The sequence below is a fragment of the Bombina bombina genome, chromosome 9 (assembly GCF_027579735.1).
Source record: "Bombina bombina isolate aBomBom1 chromosome 9, aBomBom1.pri, whole genome shotgun sequence".
In the NCBI taxonomy this organism is placed as follows: domain Eukaryota; kingdom Metazoa; phylum Chordata; class Amphibia; order Anura; family Bombinatoridae; genus Bombina; species Bombina bombina.
Window position 1 is genome coordinate 13842053 of NC_069507.1, and position 24169 is coordinate 13866221.

General features: G+C 41.0%; 1 protein-coding gene across 1 annotated transcript in view; it reads right to left on the reverse strand.

The window, feature by feature from the left end:
- Nucleotides 1-9295: 9295 nt before the first annotated feature.
- The window catches only part of LOC128639757 (AN1-type zinc finger protein 4-like), a 39924-nt gene continuing 25050 nt past the window's right edge, over nt 9296-24169 (reverse strand). The window contains 1 exon segment of the mRNA XM_053691883.1: nt 9296-9949. Within this exon segment, the coding sequence (XP_053547858.1) occupies nt 9814-9949 (136 nt within the window). The 3' untranslated portion in view covers nt 9296-9813.

Genomic DNA, 24169 nt, shown 5'->3' on the forward strand with positions numbered 1-24169 from the left:
CAGTATCTGTTACTATATACAGCACCCATATACAGACATTATAGCTGCTGCACTGTATCTGTTACTATATACAGCACCCATCCACAGACATTATAGCCGCTGCACTGTATCTGTTACTATATACAGCAGACATTATAGCTGCTGCACTGTATCTGTTACTATATACAGCACCCATACAGACATTATAGCTGCTGCACTGTATCTGTTACTATATACAGCACCCATACAGACATTATAGCTGCTGCACAGTATCTGTTACTATATACAGCACCCATACAGACATTATAGCTGCTGCACAGTATCTGTTACTATATACAGCACCCATATAAAGACATTATAGCTGCTGCACTGTATCTGTTACTATATACAGCAGACATTATAGCTGCTGCACTGTATCTGTTACTATATACAGCACCCATACAGACATTATAGCCGCTGCACAGTATCTGTTACTATATACAGCACCCATACAGACATTATAGCTGCTGCACTGTATCTGTTACTATATACAGCACCCATACACAGACATTATAGCTGCTGCACAGTATCTGTTACTATATACAGCATCCATACATACATTATAGCTGCTGCACAGTATCTGTTACTATATACAGCACCCATATACAGACATTATAGCTGCTGCACTGTATCTGTTACTATATACAGCACCCATCCACAGACATTATAGCCGCTGCACTGTATCTGTTACTATATACAGCAGACATTATAGCTGCTGCACTGTATCTGTTACTATATACAGCACCCATACAGACATTATAGCTGCTGCACTGTATCTGTTACTATATACAGCACCCATACAGACATTATAGCTGCTGCACAGTATCTGTTACTATATACAGCACCCATACAGACATTATAGCTGCTGAACAGTATCTGTTACTATATACAGCACCCATACAGACATTATAGCTGCTGCACAGTATCTGTTACTATATACAGCACCCATACAGACATTATAGCTGCTGCACAGTATCTGTTACTATATACAGCACCCATACAGACATTATAGCTGCTGCACAGTATCTGTTACTATATACAGCACCCATACACACATTATAGCTGCTGCACTGTATCCGTTACTATATACATCACCCATACACAGACATTATACCTGCTGCACTGTATCCGTTACTATATACATCACCCATACACAGACATTATAGCTGCTGCACTGTATCTGTTACTATATACAGCACCCATATACAGACATTATAGCTGCTGCACTGTATCTGTTACTATATACAGCACCCATACAGACATCATAGCTGCTGCACTGTATCTGTTACTATATACAGCACCCATACAGACATTATAGCCACTGTATCTGTTACTATATACAGCACCCATACAGACATTATAGCTGCTGCACTGTATCTGTTACTATATACAGCACCCATACACAGACATTATAGCCGCTGCACAGTATCTGTTACTATATACAGCACCCATACAGACATTATAGCTGCTGCACTGTATCTGTTACTATATACTGCACCCATACAGACATTATAGCTGCTGCACTGTATCTGTTACTATATACAGCACCCATACAGACATTATAGCCGCTGCACAGTATCTGTTACTATATACAGCACCCATACAGACATTATAGCTGCTGCACTGTATCTGTTACTATATACAGCACCCATACAGACATTATAGCCACTGTATCTGTTACTATATACAGCACCCATACAGACATTATAGCTGCTGCACAGTATCTGTTACTATATACAGCACCCATACAGACATTATAGCTGCTGCACAGTATCTGTTACTATATACAGCACCCATACACAGACATTATACCTGCTGCACAGTATCTGTTACTATATACAGCACCCATACACAGACATTATACCTGCGGCACAGTATCTGTTACTATATACAGCACCCATATACATACATTATAGCCGCTGCACAGTATCTGTTATTATATACAGCACCCATACACAGACATTATAGCTGCTGCACAGTATCTGTACAATATACAGCACCCATACGGACATTATAGCTGCTGCACAGTATCTGTTACTATATACAGCACCCATATACAGACATTATAGCTGCTGCACAGTATCTGTTACTATATACAGCACCCATACAGACATTATAGCTGCTGCACAGTATCTGTTACTATATACAGCACCCATGCAGACATTATAGCTGCTGCACAGTATCTGTTACTATATACAGCACCCATACACAGACATTATAGCTGCTGCACAGTATCTGTTACTATATACAGCACCCATACGGACATTATAGCTGCTGCACAGTATCTGTTACTATATACAGCACCCATACGGACATAATAGCTGCTGCACAGTATCTGTTACTATATACAGCACCCATACGGACATTATAGCTGCTGCACCGTATCTGTTACTATATACAGCACCCATACATACATTATAGCTGCTGCACAGTATCTGTTACTATATACAGCACCCATACGGACATTATAGCTGCTGCACAGTATCTGTTACTATATACAGCACCCATACACAGACATTATAGCTGCTGCACAGTATCTGTTACTATATACAGCACCCATACGGACATTATAGCTGCTGCACAGTATCTGTTACTATATACAGCACCCATACATACATTATAGCTGCTGCACAGTATCTGTTACTATATACAGCACCCATACACAGACATTATAGCTGCTGCACAGTATCTGTTACTATATACAGCACCCATACACAGACATTATAGCTGCTGCACAGTATCTGTTACTATATACAGCACCCATATACAGACATTATAGCTGCTGCACAGTATCTGTTACTATATACAGCACCCATACAGACATTAAAGCTGCTGCACAGTATCTGTTACTATATACAGCACCCATATACAGACATTATAGCTGCTGCACTGTATCTGTTATTATATACAGCACCCATACACAGACATTATAGCTGCTGCACAGTATCTGTTACTATATACAGCAACCATACAGACATTATAGCTGCTGCACAGTATCTGTTACTATATACAGCACCCATATACAGACATTATAGCTGCTGCACTGTATCTGTTACTATATACAGCACCCATACAGACATTATACCTGCTGCACAGTATCTGTTACTATATACAGCACCCATATACACACATTATAGCTGCTGCACTGTATCTGTTACTATATACAGCACCCATACAGACATTATACCTGCTGCACAGTATCTGTTACTATATACAGCACCCATATACAGACATTATAGCTGCTGCACTGTATCTGTTACTATATACAGCACCCATATACAGACATTATAGCTGCTGCACTGTATCTGTTACTATATACAGCACCCATACACAGACATTATAGCTGCTGCGCAGTATCTGTTACTATATACAGCACCCATACAGACATTATAGCTGCTGCGCAGTATCTGTTACAATATACAGCACCCATACAGACATTATAGCTGCTGCACAGTATCTGTTACTATATACAGCACCCATACACAGACATTATAGCTGCTGCACAGTATCTGTTACTATATACAGCGCCCATACAGACATTATAGCTGCTGCACAGTATCTGTTACTATATACAGCACCCATACATACATTATAGCTGCTGCACAGTATCTGTTACTATATGCAGCACCCATACACAGACATTATAGCTGCTGCACAGTATCTGTTACTATATACAGCACCCATACACAGACATTATACCTGCTGCACAGTATCTGTTACTATATACAGCACCCATACACACAGACATTATAGCCACTGTATCTGTTACTATATACAGCACCCATACACATTATAGCTGCTGCACTGTATCTGTTACTATATACAGCACCCATACAGACATTATAGCCACTGTATCTGTTACTATATACAGCACCCATACAGACATTATAGCCGCTGCACTGTATCTGTTACTATATACAGCACCCATACACAGACATTATAGCCACTGCACAGTATCTGTTACTATATACAGCACCCATACACACATTATAGCCGCTGCACAGTATCTGTTACTATATACAACACCCATACACACATTATAGCCGCTGCACAGTATCTGTTACTATATACAGCACCCATACACACATTATAGCCGCTGCACAGTATATGTTACTATATACAGCACCCATACACACATTATAGCTGCTGCACAGTATCTGTTACTATATACAGCACCCATGCACACATTATAGCCGCTGCACAGTATATGTTACTATATACAGCACCCATACACACATTATAGCTGCTGCACAGTATCTGTTACTATATACAGCACCCATACAGACATTATAGCTGCTGCACAGTATCTGTTACTATATACAGCACCCATACAGACATTATAGCTGCTGCACAGTATCTGTTACTATATACAGCACCCATACAGACATTATACCTGCTGCACAGTATCTGTTACTGTATACAGCACCCATACAGACATTATAGCTGCTGCACAGTATCTGTTACTATATACAGCACCCATACACAGACATTATAGCTGCTGCACAGTATCTGTTACTATATACAGCACCCATACACAGACATTATACCTGCTGCACAGTATCTGTTACTATATACAGCACCCATACACACAGACATTATAGCCACTGTATCTGTTACTATATACAGCACCCATACAGACATTATAGCCGCTGCACAGTATCTGTTACTATATACAGCACCCATACAGACATTATAGCCACTGCACAGTATCTGTTATTATATACAGCACCCATACAGACATTATAGCCGCTGCACTGTATCTGTTACTATATACAGTAGACATTCTAGCCGCTGCACAGTATCTGTTACTATATACAGCACCCATACAGACATTATAGCTGCTGCACAGTATCTGTTACTATATACAGCACCCATACAGACATTATACCTGCTGCACAGTATCTGTTACTATATACAGCACCCATACACACAGACATTATAGCCACTGTATCTGTTACTATATACAGCACCCATACAGACATTATAGCCGCTGCACAGTATCTGTTACTATATACAGTAGACATTCTAGCCGCTGCACAGTATCTGTTACTATATACAGCACCCATACACACAGACATTATAGCCGCTGCACTGTATCTGTTACTATATACAGCACCGCTAGACAGTCATATATATATATATATATTCTGAGTTTCCACTAGCACATCGATTCACTAGAGGTAACCAAGTCATACCTCCCATTTAGGCCATGCCCAGCACCAGGGAAACACGTAGCATGAACAAGTATGTGGGTATATCTGTGACTAACTGGTATGTTAAGTGACAGAGATTTACCTGATTGACAGCTGACTGATAGTCTTGTGACATGCATATGACTGACCTGTCACTGATAGACTTGTGAGATGCACATAATTGACATCTGAATGTCAAACATGACAAACTGATATGGACTATAATGATCTCTCTGCTCTAGACATCCTGCTGTAGAATATCATGACTGACGTTAGAATGGTTAGGTGTTTGGTTGCTGGTTTTACCCCTTGTGTAGCATTTTAACCCTCCCCCACTAAACTGTGCCCATGTGACAGCCTACTGACACGATAGTGTGCCCATGTAACGTAGCATACTGAAGCAAAAGTGTGCCCATGTAACGTAGCATACTGACACGATAGTGTGCCCATGTAACATAGCATACTGACACGATAGTGTGCCCATGTAACATAGCATACTGACACGATAGTGTGCCCATGTAACATAGCATACTGACACGATAGTGTGCCCATGTAACATAGCATACTGACACAATAGTGTGCCCATGTAACATAGCATACTGACACGATAGTGTGCCCATGTAACATAGCATACTGACACGATAGTGTGCCCATGTAACATAGCATACTGAAGCAAAAGTGTGCCCATGTAACGTAACATACTGACACGATAGTGTGCCCATGTAACGTAACATACTGACACAATAGTGTGCCCATGTAACGTAACATACTGACACGATAGTGTGCCCATGTAACGTAACATACTGACACGATAGTGTGCCCATGTAACATAGCATACTGAAGCAAAAGTGTGCCCATGTAACGTAACATACTGACACGATAGTGTGCCCATGTAACGTAACATACTGACACGATAGTGTGCCCATGTAACATAGCATACTGAAGCAATAGTGTGCCCATGTAACGTAGCATACTGAAGCAAAAGTGTGCCCATGTAACGTAACATACTGACACGATAGTGTGCCCATGTAACGTAACATACTGACACGATAGTGAGCCCATGTGACAGCCTACTGACACGATAGTGTGCCCATGTAACATAGCATACTGAAGCAAAAGTGTGCCCATGTAACGTAACATACTGACACGATAGTGTGCCCATGTAACGTAACATACTGACACGATAGTGTGCCCATGTAACATAGCATACTGAAGCAATAGTGTGCCCATGTAACGTAGCATACTGAAGCAAAAGTGTGCCCATGTAACGTAACATACTGACACGATAGTGTGCCCATGTAACGTAACATACTGACACGATAGTGTGCCCATGTGACAGCTTACTGACACGATAGTGTGCCCATGTAACGTAGCATACTGACACGATAGTGTGCCCATGTAACGTAGCATACTGAAGCAATAGTGTGCCCATGTAACGTAGCATACTGACACAATAGTGTGCCCATGTAACGTAGCATACTGACACGACAGTGTGCCCATGTAACGTAGCATACTGACGCAATAGTGTGCCCATGTAACATAACATACTGACGCAATAGTGTGCCCATGTAATGTAGCATACTGAAGCAATAGTGTGCCCATGTAACGTAGCATACTGACACGATAGTGTGCCCATGTAACATAGCATACTGAAGCAATAGTGTGCCCATGTAACGTAGCATACTGACACAATAGTGTGCCCATGTAACGTAGCATACTGACACGATAGTGTGCCCATGTAACGTAGCATAATGACACAATAGTGTGCCCATGTAACGTAGCATACTGACGCAATAGTGTGCCCATGTAACATAACATACTGACGCAATAGTGTGCCCATGTAACGTAGCATACTGACACGATAGTGTGCCCATGTAACGTAGCATACTGACACGATAGTGTGCCCATGTAACGTAGCATACTGACACGATAGTGTGCCCATGTAACGTAGCATACTGACACGATAGTGTGCCCATGTAACGTAGCATACTGACACGATAGTGTGCCCATGTAACGTAGCATACTGACACAATAGTGTGCCCATGTAACGTAGCATACTGACACAATAGTGTGCCCATGTAACGTAGCATACTGACGCAATAGTGTGCCCATGTAACGTAGCATACTGACACGATAGTGTGCCCATGTAACGTAGCATACTGACACAATAGTGTGCCCATGTAACGTAGCATACTGACACAATAGTGTGCCCATGTAACGTAGCATACTGACACGATAGTGTGCCCATGTAACGTAGCATACTGACACAATAGTGTGCCCATGTAACGTAGCATACTGACACAATAGTGTGCCCATGTAACGTAGCATACTGACACGATAGTGTGCCCATGTAACGTAGCATACTGACACGATAGTGTGCCCATGTAACGTAGCATACTGACGCAATAGTGTGCCCATGTAACGTAGCATACTGACGCAATAGTGTGCCCATGTAACATAACATACTGACACGATAGTGTGCCCATGTAACGTAGCATACTGACACGATAGTGTGCCCATGTAACGTAGCATACTGACGCAATAGTGTGCCCATGTAACGTAGCATACTGACGCAATAGTGTGCCCATGTAACATAACATACTGACACAATAGTGTGCCCATGTAACGTAGCATACTGACACAATAGTGTGCCCATGTAACGTAGCATACTGATGCAATATGTGTCCATGTAACGTAGCATACTGACACAATAGTGTGCCCATGTAACGTAGCATACTGACGCAATATAATGTGTCCATGTAACGTAGCATACTGACACGATAGTGTGCCCATGTAACGTAGCATACTGACACAATAGTGTGCCCATGTAACGTAGCATACTGACACGATAGTGTGCCCATGTAACGTAGCATACTGACACGATAGTGTGCCCATGTAACGTAGCATACTGACGCAATAGTGTGCCCATGTAACGTAGCATACTGACACGATAGTGTGCCCATGTAACGTAGCATACTGACACGATAGTGTGCCCATGTAACGTAGCATACTGATGCAATATAATGTGTCCATGTCATGTATTGTGCCAGCATAATTTAGTATTCTTGTGTTGCTCTGGGTGGTGTTTTCTGTGGTTTAATTGTCCCTTGGATCTGTTTGGTTTTTATATTACGATTGGCAGTTTCCCGCTGCTGTTGGCTAAGGAATGGTTTCTCTCAGAACTTTATTCTTATCGAGTTACGTTTCTGCAGTTCTTTGCTGCTATGTAACAGAGAAGCTGCGGGGGGAAGAACAATACTGAATTATAAATGATCTCAGCAGCACTTGTTCACTTCCAGTGATTATGGATATATTACATATTATGGAGATTAAATGTGTCTGGGAATTTCAGAGGTTTGTTGTTGTCTGACGCATTTCATAGCATGACCCTTGTGCATGCACTTTGTAACTCACGTTGCAGACACAGGGCCACAGCTAGAGCACAGGCATGAACTAGCTACAATAGTTTCCTGCACAATTCTGCAATACTAGAGAGAAGGTTTTTTTTTTCCTTGCTGAATAAAAGGATTTTGTTATTTTCTTTGGAAGTAATTTCAATTATAGAATTTTGGTGTCTGGAAACAGGTTTTTTTTTTTTTTTCTTTACCTTAAAGGGACATGAAGCCCAAGTTTTTTCTTTCATGATTCGATTAAGTATGGGATTTAAAATAAACTCTCCAATTGTTTTCTATTATCCAATGTGTTTCATACTCTTTGTACCTTTGTTGAAAAGCATACCTAGGTAAGCTTAGAAGCTGCTGATTGGTGACTGCACATATATGCTTCGTCATTGGCTTTCAGCTAATCCCCAGTAGTGCATTGTTGATTCTTCAACAAAGGATGGCAAGATAATGAAGCAAAATAGGTAACAGTAAGTAAATCGTAAAGATGTTTAAAATTGTTTGATGTGAATCGTGAAAAAAGAGCGTAGACCAGGTACCAGCACTACTTGCCCCACCACGGAGCATTAATGTCACACGCAGTGTCTTATTTCTTATATGTATTCCTATACAGCACACGAACCAAGAAATCCACAACACGCTCAGCTGCACATCAGTTTTACTGTATGTACAACATGCGCAGTATTATACACTAAAAGGCAATATTTATTTATATATAAATCAGAAGACATTAAGAATCAGATAAAAAAAAATAGCAAAACAACTAGTTATTCCCCCAATGAAATTAGCAACCGCTGCCGCCTTGTCGGTATCACATACTGCAAGTCTGACAAAAAAGCCACAACATAAGGGAAAGGTAGAAATAATTTAAACATAAAAAATAAGGACAAACGCACACATAGAAGAGATTCCTCTGGTTACACAGTAAATATCAGTCAGTAAAGTGCATCTTTTCAAAGATTTGTCTAGTGAAATAGAATTTGCCTGCTATATAAAAAAACACCAAACAAATCATTCTTTAAAACAGAAATTAAAGTGAAAGAAAAAAAAAAAATTAAAACCAGAAACTTTAGATTTTTTCCATTAAAAAGGAGCGAGTGTTAAGTAACATTCACATTCTTCTTCAGTAAAACGGAAACAGCTGCTGCTGGGCAAGTGTTCTAAAAAGGAGGCAAGACGTGTCCGTAGTGCCGCGCGCGGGGCTAGATTTTAGGAAGTTTCGGTGCACTCACTATAGGATTGGAGTCTTGCAGGCGTCTCCTTCCTGAAGCCTTATAATCATACGTGCACCTGTGAGTCTCTGCATAGCGGTGGGATGCACAGAAGTTGTTTCCACATCTACAAACAGGAGAATCATTAAGCAGATTGAAAGGAGAGATAAATAGTAAATTCTAATACAAATAATTACAGCTGGAAATATATATATATATATATTCTACACCATGTGAGAAGTTGTAATATAAATGTAGATTTAGCCATTTCAGAGAACACTACAAATTTCACAATCTTAACCATGCTACATATCTGTCCTAAATCGGTCTCAGCAGATATAAGACCACAAAATAACGCATGCTCCAATAAGATGACAGGGGCTAGCCGCCAGTGACAAGCCCTGATTGGCTCCTACAAATGAGGCAAGTGGTGGGGAGTTTGGTCATTGGGAAATAACTGCAGCACAAAACAGGTTAGTACCACACTTGACTGCTATATTTTTTTATTAAAAGGAATATTCATTTTTGTAAATATATACTTAATAGAAACAATTGCAATTTGTTTTCATAATTTTAAAAGTATTTTACCATTTATTTTCATTTTGCAGTGTCCATTACCTCCTGTCACAGCCCTATAAAGGGGCTGTAGTCTCTATATGAAAGCAGGGTAGCAGTTTTCTTTTGAAGTGTTGCTAGGAGACATCTAATCTAGCTTTACCTGTTTATTGCCCATGTTGAGTAGAGGACTTTTGCTGCAGAAATAATGTGACAATAGAACCTAAGTTCTATGATGTCTGATTATTTAGCTATAGGCAGTTGCTACAGAGTGATAATTTAGCAAGAAAATAAGCTGATTTTTTTCTAAAACACATTTATTTTTATACTTTGATTTAAACATGTTTCTACTAAAGAAACAGAGTGCATATTCCTTTTAAAGGATATTAAAGGAACATAAACCCCAAATTTTTCTTTAACCTTTTAAAGCCGTTATGCCGTTCTATTCCGTCATAATTAGCCTGGGCTTTAAAGCCGTTATGACTGAATAGAACGTCATAGCTAACGGCTGTCCTGAAGCCTTCTGTGCTGTCAGGACTTGATCGCGGTCTTGGGGGCGTTCCTAGGGTTGTAGGGACGCCCCCCAGACGCGATCCAATAATTGAAATCTCGCGATCGTGTGTACAATCTCGTGGTTTCAATTTGTCTACATCGGAACAGTTGTTTCGATGTAGGCACTATAGCCCTGACACGAAAGGGTCTGACCCTTTAGCTATTTTATGATCTGTGTATTTTACCTAACATTAAAATAAGTTGATCTGTATCTAAGGGGATATATATATATATAAAAACCCTATATACATTCATTTACATCCTCCAATATATTAATATTTCGATATCAAAGTTTGTTCTTCCCTATTCATTTATTTTCACATTTCTTTGGTATTCTTCGTCCTGATATATAAATATTCACAATTATTCTTTCACACAGGTTATCATACATGTTATTCCTTTGTATCTCTTCACATCATTCAGCACGTTTAGGAACTGCTGCTATTGGTTGCTGTTCCTATCACCAAGCATGCATTGATTGTTCATTGGTGGACACACACCCACACCCGTCCCCATGGGCATCACTAAATTTAGTATTACGAACTATGAATTTTTAAGAATTATGCGCATCCAATTATTTTCCCCCCATTTACTCCACTGTATATCCAAACCGCGATAACCCTAAAATCTATTTTATTATTTATTATGTCACCTAGTTATGATATCTAGTGTAGTGATCCAAGTTCCCCTCTCTTTATGGTCTGACAACACTGGTGATCTTTAACCCCGGTCCTATTGACTGTTTTCCTTGGGTGCGTGCTTATCAGTTCTATCGCACATTATAGAAGATAAAGGGGCACACCATTTAGCTAGTTGCTATCCCTTTCCTCCCCGTGATTTTTCTTGTGTTTTGTTATCCGACAATTCACTTTTTGTGCAGTTGTACAGTTCGCGTGTCTGGCCACGCCCCCTAGCATTGACGTCACTCTGTGTCAACTTGGATTCTCACATCCCCGTTGTCACAGCAACTATGGTCTACGACACATAATTGTGTTATTTTCTACAGTGGTTTCATTCCCTCTGTTCAAATAATTGGTCTAAGAATAATCATCTGCTCTTGCGACACTTCCCTGCAGCTTGATCATGTAGAGTAGACACTTTGTATACATTATACTCGGCGTGTTTGATCACGCCCCCTCCGCATCTGACATCACATTAGGATATCGATACCAACTTAAACAGAATCGTTTTTATTAGGTTAGTTATCCCATGATCTGGTGCAAGTAGTCTAAGATCAATAAGATTGACAAATATAAAATGTAGTATGATATATATGTTCTGCATATCAAATGTTTGTTATATTCCCATGGAGAAACGGAATATACCATTACCAGTTAGTTATAGGTGTAATTAATTTGCTCTTTAACATCTAATTGTATTTATATTTCTTATTTAGTTATACACAAATTGGGAATTTGTTGTCTTTGGAATTAGATCAGTGTATATTAACTGTTCATATAACCAATGTTTTGTAATTATATATTTTTTTTATGTCTACCCTCTAACCCCCCCCCCCATGTATTTTGGTATTATCCGCTAGGGGTGTGCAATTTTTCTGAATGGCCCTGGTATGGTCTTAAATATGGCAGCTGAGAGTTTGTTTTGTATAGCCTGATGAAACAGTGTGTTACACTGAGAAACGCGTTGCTGTTGTTTTTACCTTTTTAATAAATCTTTTAATACTTTGCAACTCTCTTTTGCCGACTTATCTTAAATCCTGCAACTTTTCCACCTATTTGGAGCTGTAGCCTCATCACCCTCCTAATTGGAGGATCTCTGGACCTGCTAGGTTGACCACTGCTGTACAGACTCCCCCCTTGCGGTATCTCTGGACTCTCCCTGGTGAGACGAGGATCCCCATTTGCGACATCACTAACTGGTCTACCGGACGACGGGTGGTTCCGGATTGTTGGTATTGCACATCAGTTCTTTACATCTTGTGAGTAGGATTCTTCAGCTCCTCTCGTATCGGTTTTGAATTTTCTTATTGATCTGCACTATGTGGCGCCCTCTATTTTGATTTGTTTAGATTCATGAAAGGGTTAATGATTCAGACAGAGCAAGTGATTTTAAACAACTTTCTAAATTGCTTCATTATCTTGGTATCCTTAGTTGAAAAGCATATCTAGGTAGGCTCAGGAGCAGCAATGCATTACTGGGAGCTTGCTGCCGATTGGTGGCTGGACAAAAATACCCCTTGTCATTGGTTCACCAGATGTCTTCAGAAAGCTGTTTTTTTAAAAAAGGGATATCAAGAGAATGAGGCAAATTGGATAAAATAAATTAAAACATTAAAAGCATATGTTCTATATGAATCATGAGAAATAAAAATGTTAGGTTTCATGTCCCTTTCAGCAGTAAATACATGCTAGACTTTATGTATTTGGCAGTATTTTTACCATTATATTAGTTGTTTAACCTCTTAAGGACATATGACAGATTTTTTCCGTCATAAAACAATTGCGCAAACTGAAAGCTGTGTCCTTAAAGGGTTAAAAGTTTAGAGATTCTGTAAAGTAAACAGCGCCACCATGTTTGAAATCGTTTTATCTCAGTCTTCTATGGAGAATTAGGGAAAGATATAAAAGTAGAGTTGTATTAGTCTATTTTATTGCCTGATTATTTTTTTGTATCTGTTCCTAATTGTTTGCAGTAGGACAATGAGATAAGAGTAAAACTTAAAGTGAAGGCCAATTTTGACAAATTAGTGCCCGGTTTCTAATAATCCTATTAAAAACAAGGGCACTTTAAATTCATCAAAATTGACAACAAGCGTTTTCTTAAAAAAACAAACCAAAAAAACCCAACACTTTTTAATCCTGAGAGCCTCTGCAGCGCTTCCCCCACCCATCGCAAGCCCTCTTCGCGGGGGGACGCTGTGATTGGAGGAGGCCGGATTAGTCATTTCTGAAGTAAGCAGCGTATTCCGAAAGCTGGGGGAATCGATGGAGCAGCTTTCAGGATTAAAAGGTACGTTTTTGAAGAAAAACGCTTGAAATGTCAATTTTAATTAATTAAAATGCCCTTTTTTTTTCTCTTTTTTTCCTTTAAAGGGACACTGAACCCAAATTTTTTCTTTTGTGATTCAGGAAGAGCATGGAATTCTAAGCAACTTTCTAATTTACTCCTATTATCAAATTTTCTTTATTCTCTTGGTAACTTTATTTGAAATGCAAGAATGTAAGTTTAGATGCCGGCCCATTTTTGGTGAACAACCTAGGTTGTCCTTGCTGATTGGTGGATAAATTAATCCACCAATCAAAAACTGCTGTCTAGAGTTTTGAAACAAGAAAAAAAAAGCTTAGATGCCTTCTTTTTCAAATAAAGATAGCAAGAGAACGAAGAAACATTGATAATAGGAGTAAATTAGAAAGTTGCTTAAAATTGCATGCTCTATCTGAATCACAAAAGAAAAAATTTGGTCTCAGTGTCCTTTTAAGTATTCTTTTATTGTGGTTATGCGGAAAAGGACGACATACAATTAATGCCATAACACATTAAAAACCATAGTAGCGGGAGGCGGAGCTTAGCCATGCAGGATGATGGCTGCTTTCGGTTAGAGCTCCCATCTCCTTACATGCCTTTAGAGCGCTGTAAGCCGGGTAACTAACCTTTTTTTTCTTCCCTAAACCTGATTGGGACATCACAAGTAATCCCTACCCTCCCTGAGCCACTTTCCGGATCGTCAAAGGGGTAATAAGTGACAAGAGGTAACGGACCCAGGATTAGCTGTTAACAAACAGCCTCTACACACCCGGGTAAGATCCATCTGCCGGACCGCTTTAGCTGCAGTGCCTTAGCCCACGGAACCTACCGCCGCCCAGACTGGGCTGAAAATAGGAGCAGAAAGCCTCTTGCAGTTGCGGAGTATACATCAGAGCTCCGCGTCCCGCAGCACATATCGCGGGCCCTCCCGGTCGCCATCTTTCCTCCACGTGGCCGGCCGCAAGCACATATCATCAGGCAGTTTCCCAGACTAAGAGGAGGTGGCGACAGCTAGAGAAACGCAGCTGAACCTCTAAGTCCTTACCTACATTACTTACCTACACTTTTCTTTGTGATTAGAGGGCTGAGGAGGAACTAAAGATAACGCTGCTGGGCCTTTAGGGTTATAGCAGCCTTGCATCACTTAACTGCAATACTATTCACAGCTTCAGAGCAGAGATTGCCACCTCAGACAATTTAACACTACAGAGAGTGTGAACTGCCCTCTCCCTTATCCTCCTGACAGGACTGAAACAGGGATATTCACTATCTTTATAAGCCTCAAACCTTACAATAAGACTGATACATCACTCCATGCGACTCTTCCTTAGCTTTCATTCATAATCATTTTATCCTGTTACTAATGTGATGCCTTGAAAGAAGCAAAACAAATCTGACAAACCCATTACCAATAAAAACCTCAATCACTATCTCAAGCTTGCAGAGAACCCCACACCTGCTTGCTCAGGAGACGCAGTAACCCCCTCATTACCTATGCCAAACCAAATGCAATCTGCTGAAACTCCCACAAACATGTATTTAACTAAAAACGACATCTTGCATCTCTCCTCAAAGGAGGACATCAAGGAAATCATGCAGGAGATGAGAAGCTTGTTTGGAGACATTGGGGCGCTTGATCAGAGTGGTTTCCCTAGAGGAAAAGCAGGTTTCCACAGATAGCAAAGTCCAGGCAAATACCACTCATATCCTGGAACATGAACATAAGATCAATATCCTCCCCAACAAACTGGAAGATCTTGAAAACAGGTGTCGGCGCAACAATCTGCGTATAAGAGGAGTTTCGGAGTCAGTCTTCCCTCCTGCTATAGAGGGATATTTACAAGCCCTATTCAAAATTATAAAAAAGAGAACCCGTCTGCAGATAACATACCCATTGAAAGAGCTCACAGGGCTATAAGGCCCAAACCCCCTCCAAAGGCCCCCACCCAGAGATATAGTCAAATTTCTGCGGTTTAAAGATAAGGAAGAACTTCTCCGCTGCGCAAGGTCCAAACACCCTATCTACCATGCTGGAGAAGAAATATCTCTGTTCACAGACCTTTCCCAGACAACTCTTCAGAAACGGCTGTGAACTAGAACCCCCTAACCACAGCTCTTAGACACAACGTCCAGTATAGGTGGGGGTTCCCTGTATCCCTAATAGTTTCAAGCAATAACAAAACGGCCATCTTCAGACCTGGAGACTATCCTGAATCCTTCTGCAAGGAACTTTCCATTACATTTGCCTTAGCAGAGGGCAATAACCCTGCCCTCCAAACGCCGGAGACCCAGATGCCTGCACAGATTCCCCCAGCTGAGGAAATCCCAGGCTGAAGAGGCCTTTCACTCCCTTGGCCAAATGGCTTGGTCCATCTTTGCTTACTCAAACGAGACTCTACTGCTCTTATAAAGTAGAGCCCGACCCACTGTGACTGCCTACCCAGGACATTGTGGACTCCTTAATTCTTCCAAGAACGATGTCTTATATCAACACTAAGGGCCCTACGGTCCTCTTCTCGACAGAGGCAGTATCCTTTTTATTGGTGTTTGCAATAGACAATTCACTAAATCCTATGTTTGTTATATGTCTTCATTTACGGTTCTTAATTGTCGATATGTTAATGTTTATGCATGTTTAACCTGTTTCATGTTTACTGGGTTCTCCGGATTATAATCTGGGTTATACCGTTTCATGTGGAGAGTGTTGCAAAGGGTTGTAATGTATATTTGTGTCATATATAGTAGGATAGCATCACTTCCTTAATACCATCCCCAATCTAGTATGGCTACTCTTACTATATATCAGTCCCATCTCCCTCTCCCCTTCTCTTTCCCAACCAACATGCCTCTTAGACTAAAAAATAGTATTGATTATACCTATTCTAGCCGGTGAGGGAGATACTTCCCCCAAGTGTCTTGACTTCTCTTACTAACTCTTGTGTTACAAATAAGAGAACTTCTCTTGTTCCCTCTTTTCTGGCACGCTCTAGGTGTACAACCTCTACTAAGTTTCTAAACCCTTTCAACTTTAGCTTCTTCCTTTTTCTTGTTTCTCGTTATTTCTTTTCCTCCCCCCCCCTTTTTTTTTTCCTCTTCCCCCACTGCCATAGGTGATGGCGAGTAGACTCAGTAGGTTTCAAGACCATTTTCTGCAACTGTCAACGCTAAATGTTAAAGGACTTAACAGTCCGGGTAAGAGGTCGATAGCATGTAAAGAGTTTTCCAAATTGGGGAGACATATTCTCATGATCCAGGAGACACACTTCCAGAAGGGTAAAGAACCTAGATGGAACACTCCGCAGTTTCCTATAGCCAGTTTTGCTTCGGGCCCCCCCAAAAAAAGGTGGGGTGGGCATTTTGATTCATAAGTCTCTTCCCTTCCAGATAACACAGACTGACAGGGACCCGAGGGCCGTTCTATTCTCATGACGGGACATCTATATGGGCAACAGCTTTCGTTGTTGAACATCTATGCCCCAAACCAAGCCCACAACGCTTTCTTTAAAAAGGTTTCAAACTTAATACTAGACCGGGTTAAAGGGACATTGTTTTTAGCCGGGGATTTTAACCTAGCATTCGACCCAGGGTTGGATTCTTCTAGAGGAATCTCGTCTATCCCCAGAAATAAGCTAAAAACAATAAATAACACATTTACCAATCTCCACCTCCACGACATTTGGAGGACATTACACCCACAGACCAAAGACTACACTTTCTACTCGCCCCCACATAACTGCTACACTAGGATAGATCACATCCTCACTGACGCTAACGGACTTTCTTTAACCAGTCGATGTGAGATTGGTCAGATAACTTGGACAGATCATGCTCCAGTGACCTGTTCTATCCTGTGGCCAGACCTCCCCATTACAACCAAAATATGGAGGCTGGATGACTCCCTTCTAGACGACCCTATTGCGCTTGCAGAAATAGAAAGAGATGTCACATAGTACTTCATGGGAAGCGCATAAATCTGTTATGCGCGGTATATTTATTAAGCGGAAGGCTAGGATCCTTAGACAGGCTAGAGAGACGCATACACAACTCTTGGACAAAATAGGCGCGCTCGAGAAAGCTCACAAGCAAGACTTAAATAATAACAATCTCAAAAATAACCTCTTCAAAGCTAGATCGGACCTCAAAGCTCACCTGACGACAATCCATCAGCGCAATGCACTCTATTTAAGGCAACACTACCACGAGGGTGGGGACAAGCCGGGTAAGTTACTGGCTAGGTGCTTGCGGAGGCAACAAATGTCCTCCTACATCCACAACCTACAATCCCCAGACGGTCATTTAATCAAGAGCAATAAACATATCACATCTACCTTCAGACACTATTATAACATACTATGCAATATCCCAAACCTCGATGATACGTCGATGGGGGAGGATTCACTCTCAACACCCAGAGAACAGCTTGATAAATACTTTCAGGGATTAGGCTTGCCAACACTAAACAAAGACGGGAATGCTCACCTTGAATCACCTATCACACTAGAGGATATACGACAGGCAATTAAGGATTCCCCATCGGGAAAGAGCCCTGGGCCAGATGGCTACACGATAGGGTATTATAAGAAATTATCAGACACTCTATCCCCTCATCTCCTACCTCTATTTAATAATCTAAGGGACAACCCCTCTCTATCTAGGAACCTCCTAGAGGCACACATCACTAATTCCTAAGCAAGGAAAACCAGATACATGCCCTGAGAACTTTAGCCCCATCTCACTTATCAACACGGACATGAAAATCTTTGCTAAAGTTTTGGCCAACAGACTAAATAAATACCTCCCTAGTTTAATACCTTGCGATCAAGTTGGATTTATACCAGGCTGGGAAGCTAGGGATAATGTTATCAAAACTATTCATCTAATAAATTTCGCTAAAGCCTCGGGTTACACCCATGGTTCTCTTCTCGTCCGACGCGGAGAAGGCCTTTGACAGGGTTCGTTGGTCTTTTCTGCATCGGGCTATGATCGAGATGGGAATACCAGAGCCCCTTCCCAAATATGTCTCGCTTTATACTCCAACCCTAATGCGAGGATCAAGGTGAATAACACCTTATCAGAGCCCTTTTCCATCAAAAATGGCACCAGACAGGGATGTCCCCTGTCCCCGCTACTTTTTGCCATCTCTATTGAAATTTTAGCTCAAAAAATTAGAAACAACAACAACATTAAAGGCCTTAAGATAGGACAATCGGAACATAAAGAAGCGTTCAACGCTGATGATATCCTATTCTCCCTGACAGAGGCAGAAAGCTCCATTCCCGAATTGTTGTCTGAGTTGAACGCTTATGGTACGGTGTCTAACTTCAAACTTAACATCTCTAAATCAGAAATCTTAAATATCAATACCCCCCTAAAGTCTTACAAGAAATCAAGGATAACTAGAATGTTCCTCTGGCCCAAAACAAATTGAAATACCTAGGAATCCAGCTGACCTCAAATACCCAAGAGCTATTCAAGCATAATTATAGCACCCTAAAAAAACGATATTGCACGTGACTTGTCCTCTTGGAGGAATAAGCCCCTGTCCTGGTTGGGCAGGATAGGGGTGATAAAAAGGAACGTTCTCCCCCAGGTTTTATATTTGATGCAGGCTTTACCCATACCACTTCATGATAATTATATTACCCAATTACAAAAGATTATAGAACAGTTTATATGGGCAGGCACAAAACCAAGAGTACCAAGGAAAACACAATACCTACCTAGAGATAATGGGGGGCTGGGGGTTCCGAACCTCCTGGCTTACAAACAGGCAATTGTACTTAGGCATGTAGTGGAGTGGGCACACAACACTGACAATAAGATATGGATACACCTAGATAGATACATCTTCAAATTAACCAATGTAGCAACACTGGCATGGACATCCCATCAACAGAGACCCAGACACACGCAGCAGTACCTCATTACGGCACATACCCTGTCCGAATGGGACAAACTTCTATCCACCAACATACACATCTCCTCTAGATTTGGGCCGCTTTCCCCATTTTTGGAGAATGTAGATCTTCCCTTTCACAGGCTGAAAAGCAAAATCCCGGTTCCATACCCCCTCAGAACGGGTTCCATCCGGTTCATCTCAGAAGAGGGCAAGCTGAAAACGCAAAAGACCCTCACGGAGACCCATGGGGGATTTTTTTCCTCGTGGCTCCACTATAACCAATTAGTACACTATATTTCACATCACAAGAGCAGACATGATTTTGGAAGAGAACCTACATACTTTGAGAAACTTTGTATACAACCTAACTACCCTAGACACTTAATCTCCAAACTATACAAAATCAATGTCACACATTCTGCTACCTCTCTCCCCTCATATACAACTTCCTGGCAACGGGAACTAAACCAAAATATAGACGACGTGGATGAGAGCATTGAAACTTAATAAGCGCTCTTCAGTTTCAGCTAAAATACAAGAAATTCACTTAAAACTTATTAGCCGCTGGTATTTAACGCCAGCGAGGCTATGCAAAATGTTTCCTAGAACGACTAACACTTGTTGGCGGGGGTGTGGGCTCCCCTGCTCCGTATTTGGTGGTGCTGCCCTCGTCTGACAGAATACTGGACGGCAGTACTTAATGCAATGACGGAAATTTTAGGAACAGCAATCCCTCTAACACCGGAAACCCTACTATTTTGTTCTGCGCCCCGGCTAGAAGGCCCAGGGCAAACAGGCACTACTGCTTCTAATGCTGATAGCAGCCAAAAAAATCATACCAAAGTACTGGAAAACCCAAAACGGTTCCCACTGAACAAGAGTGGCGGAATCAGGTGAACGATCTGCTGATGCTTTGAGAGATATCACTACTTAAAAACCCATAAACTAGACCAACATGAACTAATGCTAGCATACTGGAACAGAACTATTTAGTGTAGGAACAATTGTCTCCCGCTTAATTGTGGGGACTGGTGTCTCCCGCCTAATTGCATGAGTTGTGCTCCCCCTACCCCCTTTTTTTTTTTTTCTCTTCTTCACCAGAACCTTCTGGATTGGATACTCACCTGCTCATACATATATTGTAAATTGTTCATTAATATAAATAAAAAAGGAAAAATTTAGAAAATTAAGCAAAACTTAGAGGATATGATGTGACTTGTTTTAGATAACTATCAACCGCAAATAACCTTCTGTTTACCTGTTGTCTTGCTTTATTCTAGCGCAGACCAGTCAGAAATATTCTATCTGTAAGCGCAGGCACTGAGTTTCTGGACATTCTTGCCTGCGCGGTTAACAATTCTGGTTATTTAACTGCTGTATAACGTTTGTGGTGTTGTATTCTCTGTATTACTTATCTAAATAAAAATTTTCATGAAGAAAAAAAAAAATACACCATAGTAGCATAGTATATGGTACATACATGACAAGAATAATTATTTGCCATATCCTGGCTCACTGAAACCTCCATTTACATTATGAAATACATGAGATCCTCTATTTGCAAGTGTACGTTCTCCATATTACAAAGGGGGTCTTAGTCTCCAGACCGGTAGGAGTAATACACTAGATCTGTGAAGTTATAGAATAATGATACGAGGGGTCCCCTTCAAGACCATTCAAGGTATTGATAATGATAATTTATAGGATGAATATATCAGTGGGTAAGCACCGCTTAAACTAGTATAGTATAGCCAATATATAGTAAAAGTATTCAAAGTAAATAAAGAGGGAGGAAGGAATATTTCTCATTTAGTTATCCTATGTGGTGGCACCCAGTAGATCACTCTGTAAGTTTACTTAAGTATCTCAATACAAACAGTGAAACCCATGTGCTGGAACCGTGCATAAAAGGGCTATATGAGGAGGAGGGGAACCACTATCCTAATACCATCCTACCATGATGGTAGCCAAAGTATGTTAAAGGGACAGTATACTATAAAATTGTGTTTACCTTATTAGGATTGCACCGATACCATTTTTTTATGACGAGTACAAGTACCGATACTTTTTTTTTTTTAAATGTCATGTGACAGTTTACCAAGCACAATCCAGACTAATTATTTAAGGTTCCTTCTTTATAATTATAAAGGACTGTAATTCAAAAGACATTATGGAATAATAAAAGTTTTATTTGTCACAAAGTTCACTGAACATGTTTATAAATAAAAAATATTACAATAAAATATTACATTTAAAGGGGTGATGCAATTGGGTTGTAGGGCTGTTATAAGAAACATCAATCTGACATTTGTATGGAGGTTTGACTCTAAGTTGAACAGTCTTTCACTTTCCACACTACTGCATGGTGCAGAAAGATATTTTTGGGCCATTTTAGCCAGAGCTGGAAATTCGTTTATTAACTGCCCAGTACTTCAGGGGTTTGTCTGAACGAGGTACAGTGATCTCCTACAATAATACAAATAACAACAATTTGTATTGGCAGAACAGTAGTAAACAATTTTTAGTTTAGTCTCCACTCCAGTTTAAAATGAAATGGGAACATGCAGTTTTAAAAAACCACCACAAGATAGCATATGCGTAGAAGTGAAGGTATCGGTTTAAGTATCGGTGCATTTGCACGAGTATGCGTACTCATGCAAATACTTGGTATCGGTGCAGCCCTACCCTTAATGTGTTTCCAATTACTTTTTTTTACCAGCTGCAGACTATAAAATGTATGAGATTTGCTTTTTTTTTTTTTTAAGGCTTATTTGTGTATATGAATTAGCTGATTGCGTTTTGAAGCCACAACCTAAGAAAATGGGTTGAGCTTGTAGGTATAATCAGATCTCATTACTGTATCACACTGTGTACATATACATGTGTCTTTATCTTATATCTGTAGGTATAATCAGATCTCATTACTGTATCACATGTATATGTACACAGTGTGATACAGTAACTTATATCTGTAGTGTGACAGACCCCCTCTGTCAACCTCCCTACGGATTAGGGATTCGGCATTATGTTAAGTCACCCCTGTGCCCATTATAGGTACTGGGTGCAAATCCAACAGTACTGGAGGGGTTAACTTCAGTTTTGAGTAACTGTTGTTGGAGGGGTTAACTTCAGTTTTGAGTAACTGTTTTGTCTAAGGACAGTTGGAGTTGTTTTTAAACCAGAAGTAAGCAGGAGGACTATAAACAAGTATCTGAGCAAAATGACCTGATTTTAAAGAAAACACAGAGCTCTGAGAGTTGAAGGACAGTGTCAACCAGGTGGGAGACCTGCATAAATACCGGGCATATAGCCCTCAATAAAGTAGATTCTGTTTTTACCATCAAGACGGAGCTTGGTCTCGTGTTTGTGGGGAAATTAACTGGATTTGTGTGTTACTGATCCCGTATTCAGGGCATCTTTCATCTGTATTAACCCTCGATAACAGGGTTATACCATAACAATTGGTGGCAAGCGACGGGATGGTCCTCATCGCCCAGAAGAGCAACTACACATCCGGACCTAATGGAATACCGTATGAAAGGCTGAAAAGAGCCACCCTTAAAGACCTGCTAGAACAACGGGGCCGACAGCCCAGTAACCTCAGGAAGAGGGAGATTATTACAATACTGACCGAGATGGACGGAGTACCAGGGCCCAAAGGAACCAATGAGCCCAGCATATCAGACAGAACCCCCGAAGATGCAAGCTTTGACCGGGCGGTTAAAATAAGACTGGCCAGACTGGCACATTATGGCCCCAACCCGTCTGCCGAAATTATCGACTGGGTCATAGCAGCCGTGGAGGCCAACCTACTTCGCCAAAGTGGCGATGCAGCAGCCCAAGTCACAGCAACCCCAGTGGAAAAGAGGAAAAGTACATTTTGCAGCTTTTAAAAACTTCATTGAAACACCTTGCGGATTTTGAGAGGCAATGTGCACTACACAAGGTACCCGCAGAGGACTGGGTCATGATATTATCCGGAAAATTATCCGGCCGGGCCAGCGAGGCTTTTTGAGCCATTCCAGATGAGGAAGTCAGGGATTATAATGCTGTAAAAGAGGCTCTGCTCTCCAGGTATGCGGTTACACCGGAGGCATACAGGAGACGGTTCAGAGACAATGTTAAACTAGCTGGAGATTCCTACGTTGAGTGGGCATATAAGGTGCACCGCACAGCAGCTCACTGGATAGCGGGGTGCCAAGCCGTATCTGGGGAAGAGGTGCTGCAGCTATTCCTGTTGGAACATTGCTTCGACAAGTTATCCGCAGGAGTTAGAGAGTGGGTTCGGGACCATAAACCCTCCACCCTGCATGAAGCTGCTCGCCTGGCAGATGAGTATACGGATGCCCGCAAACT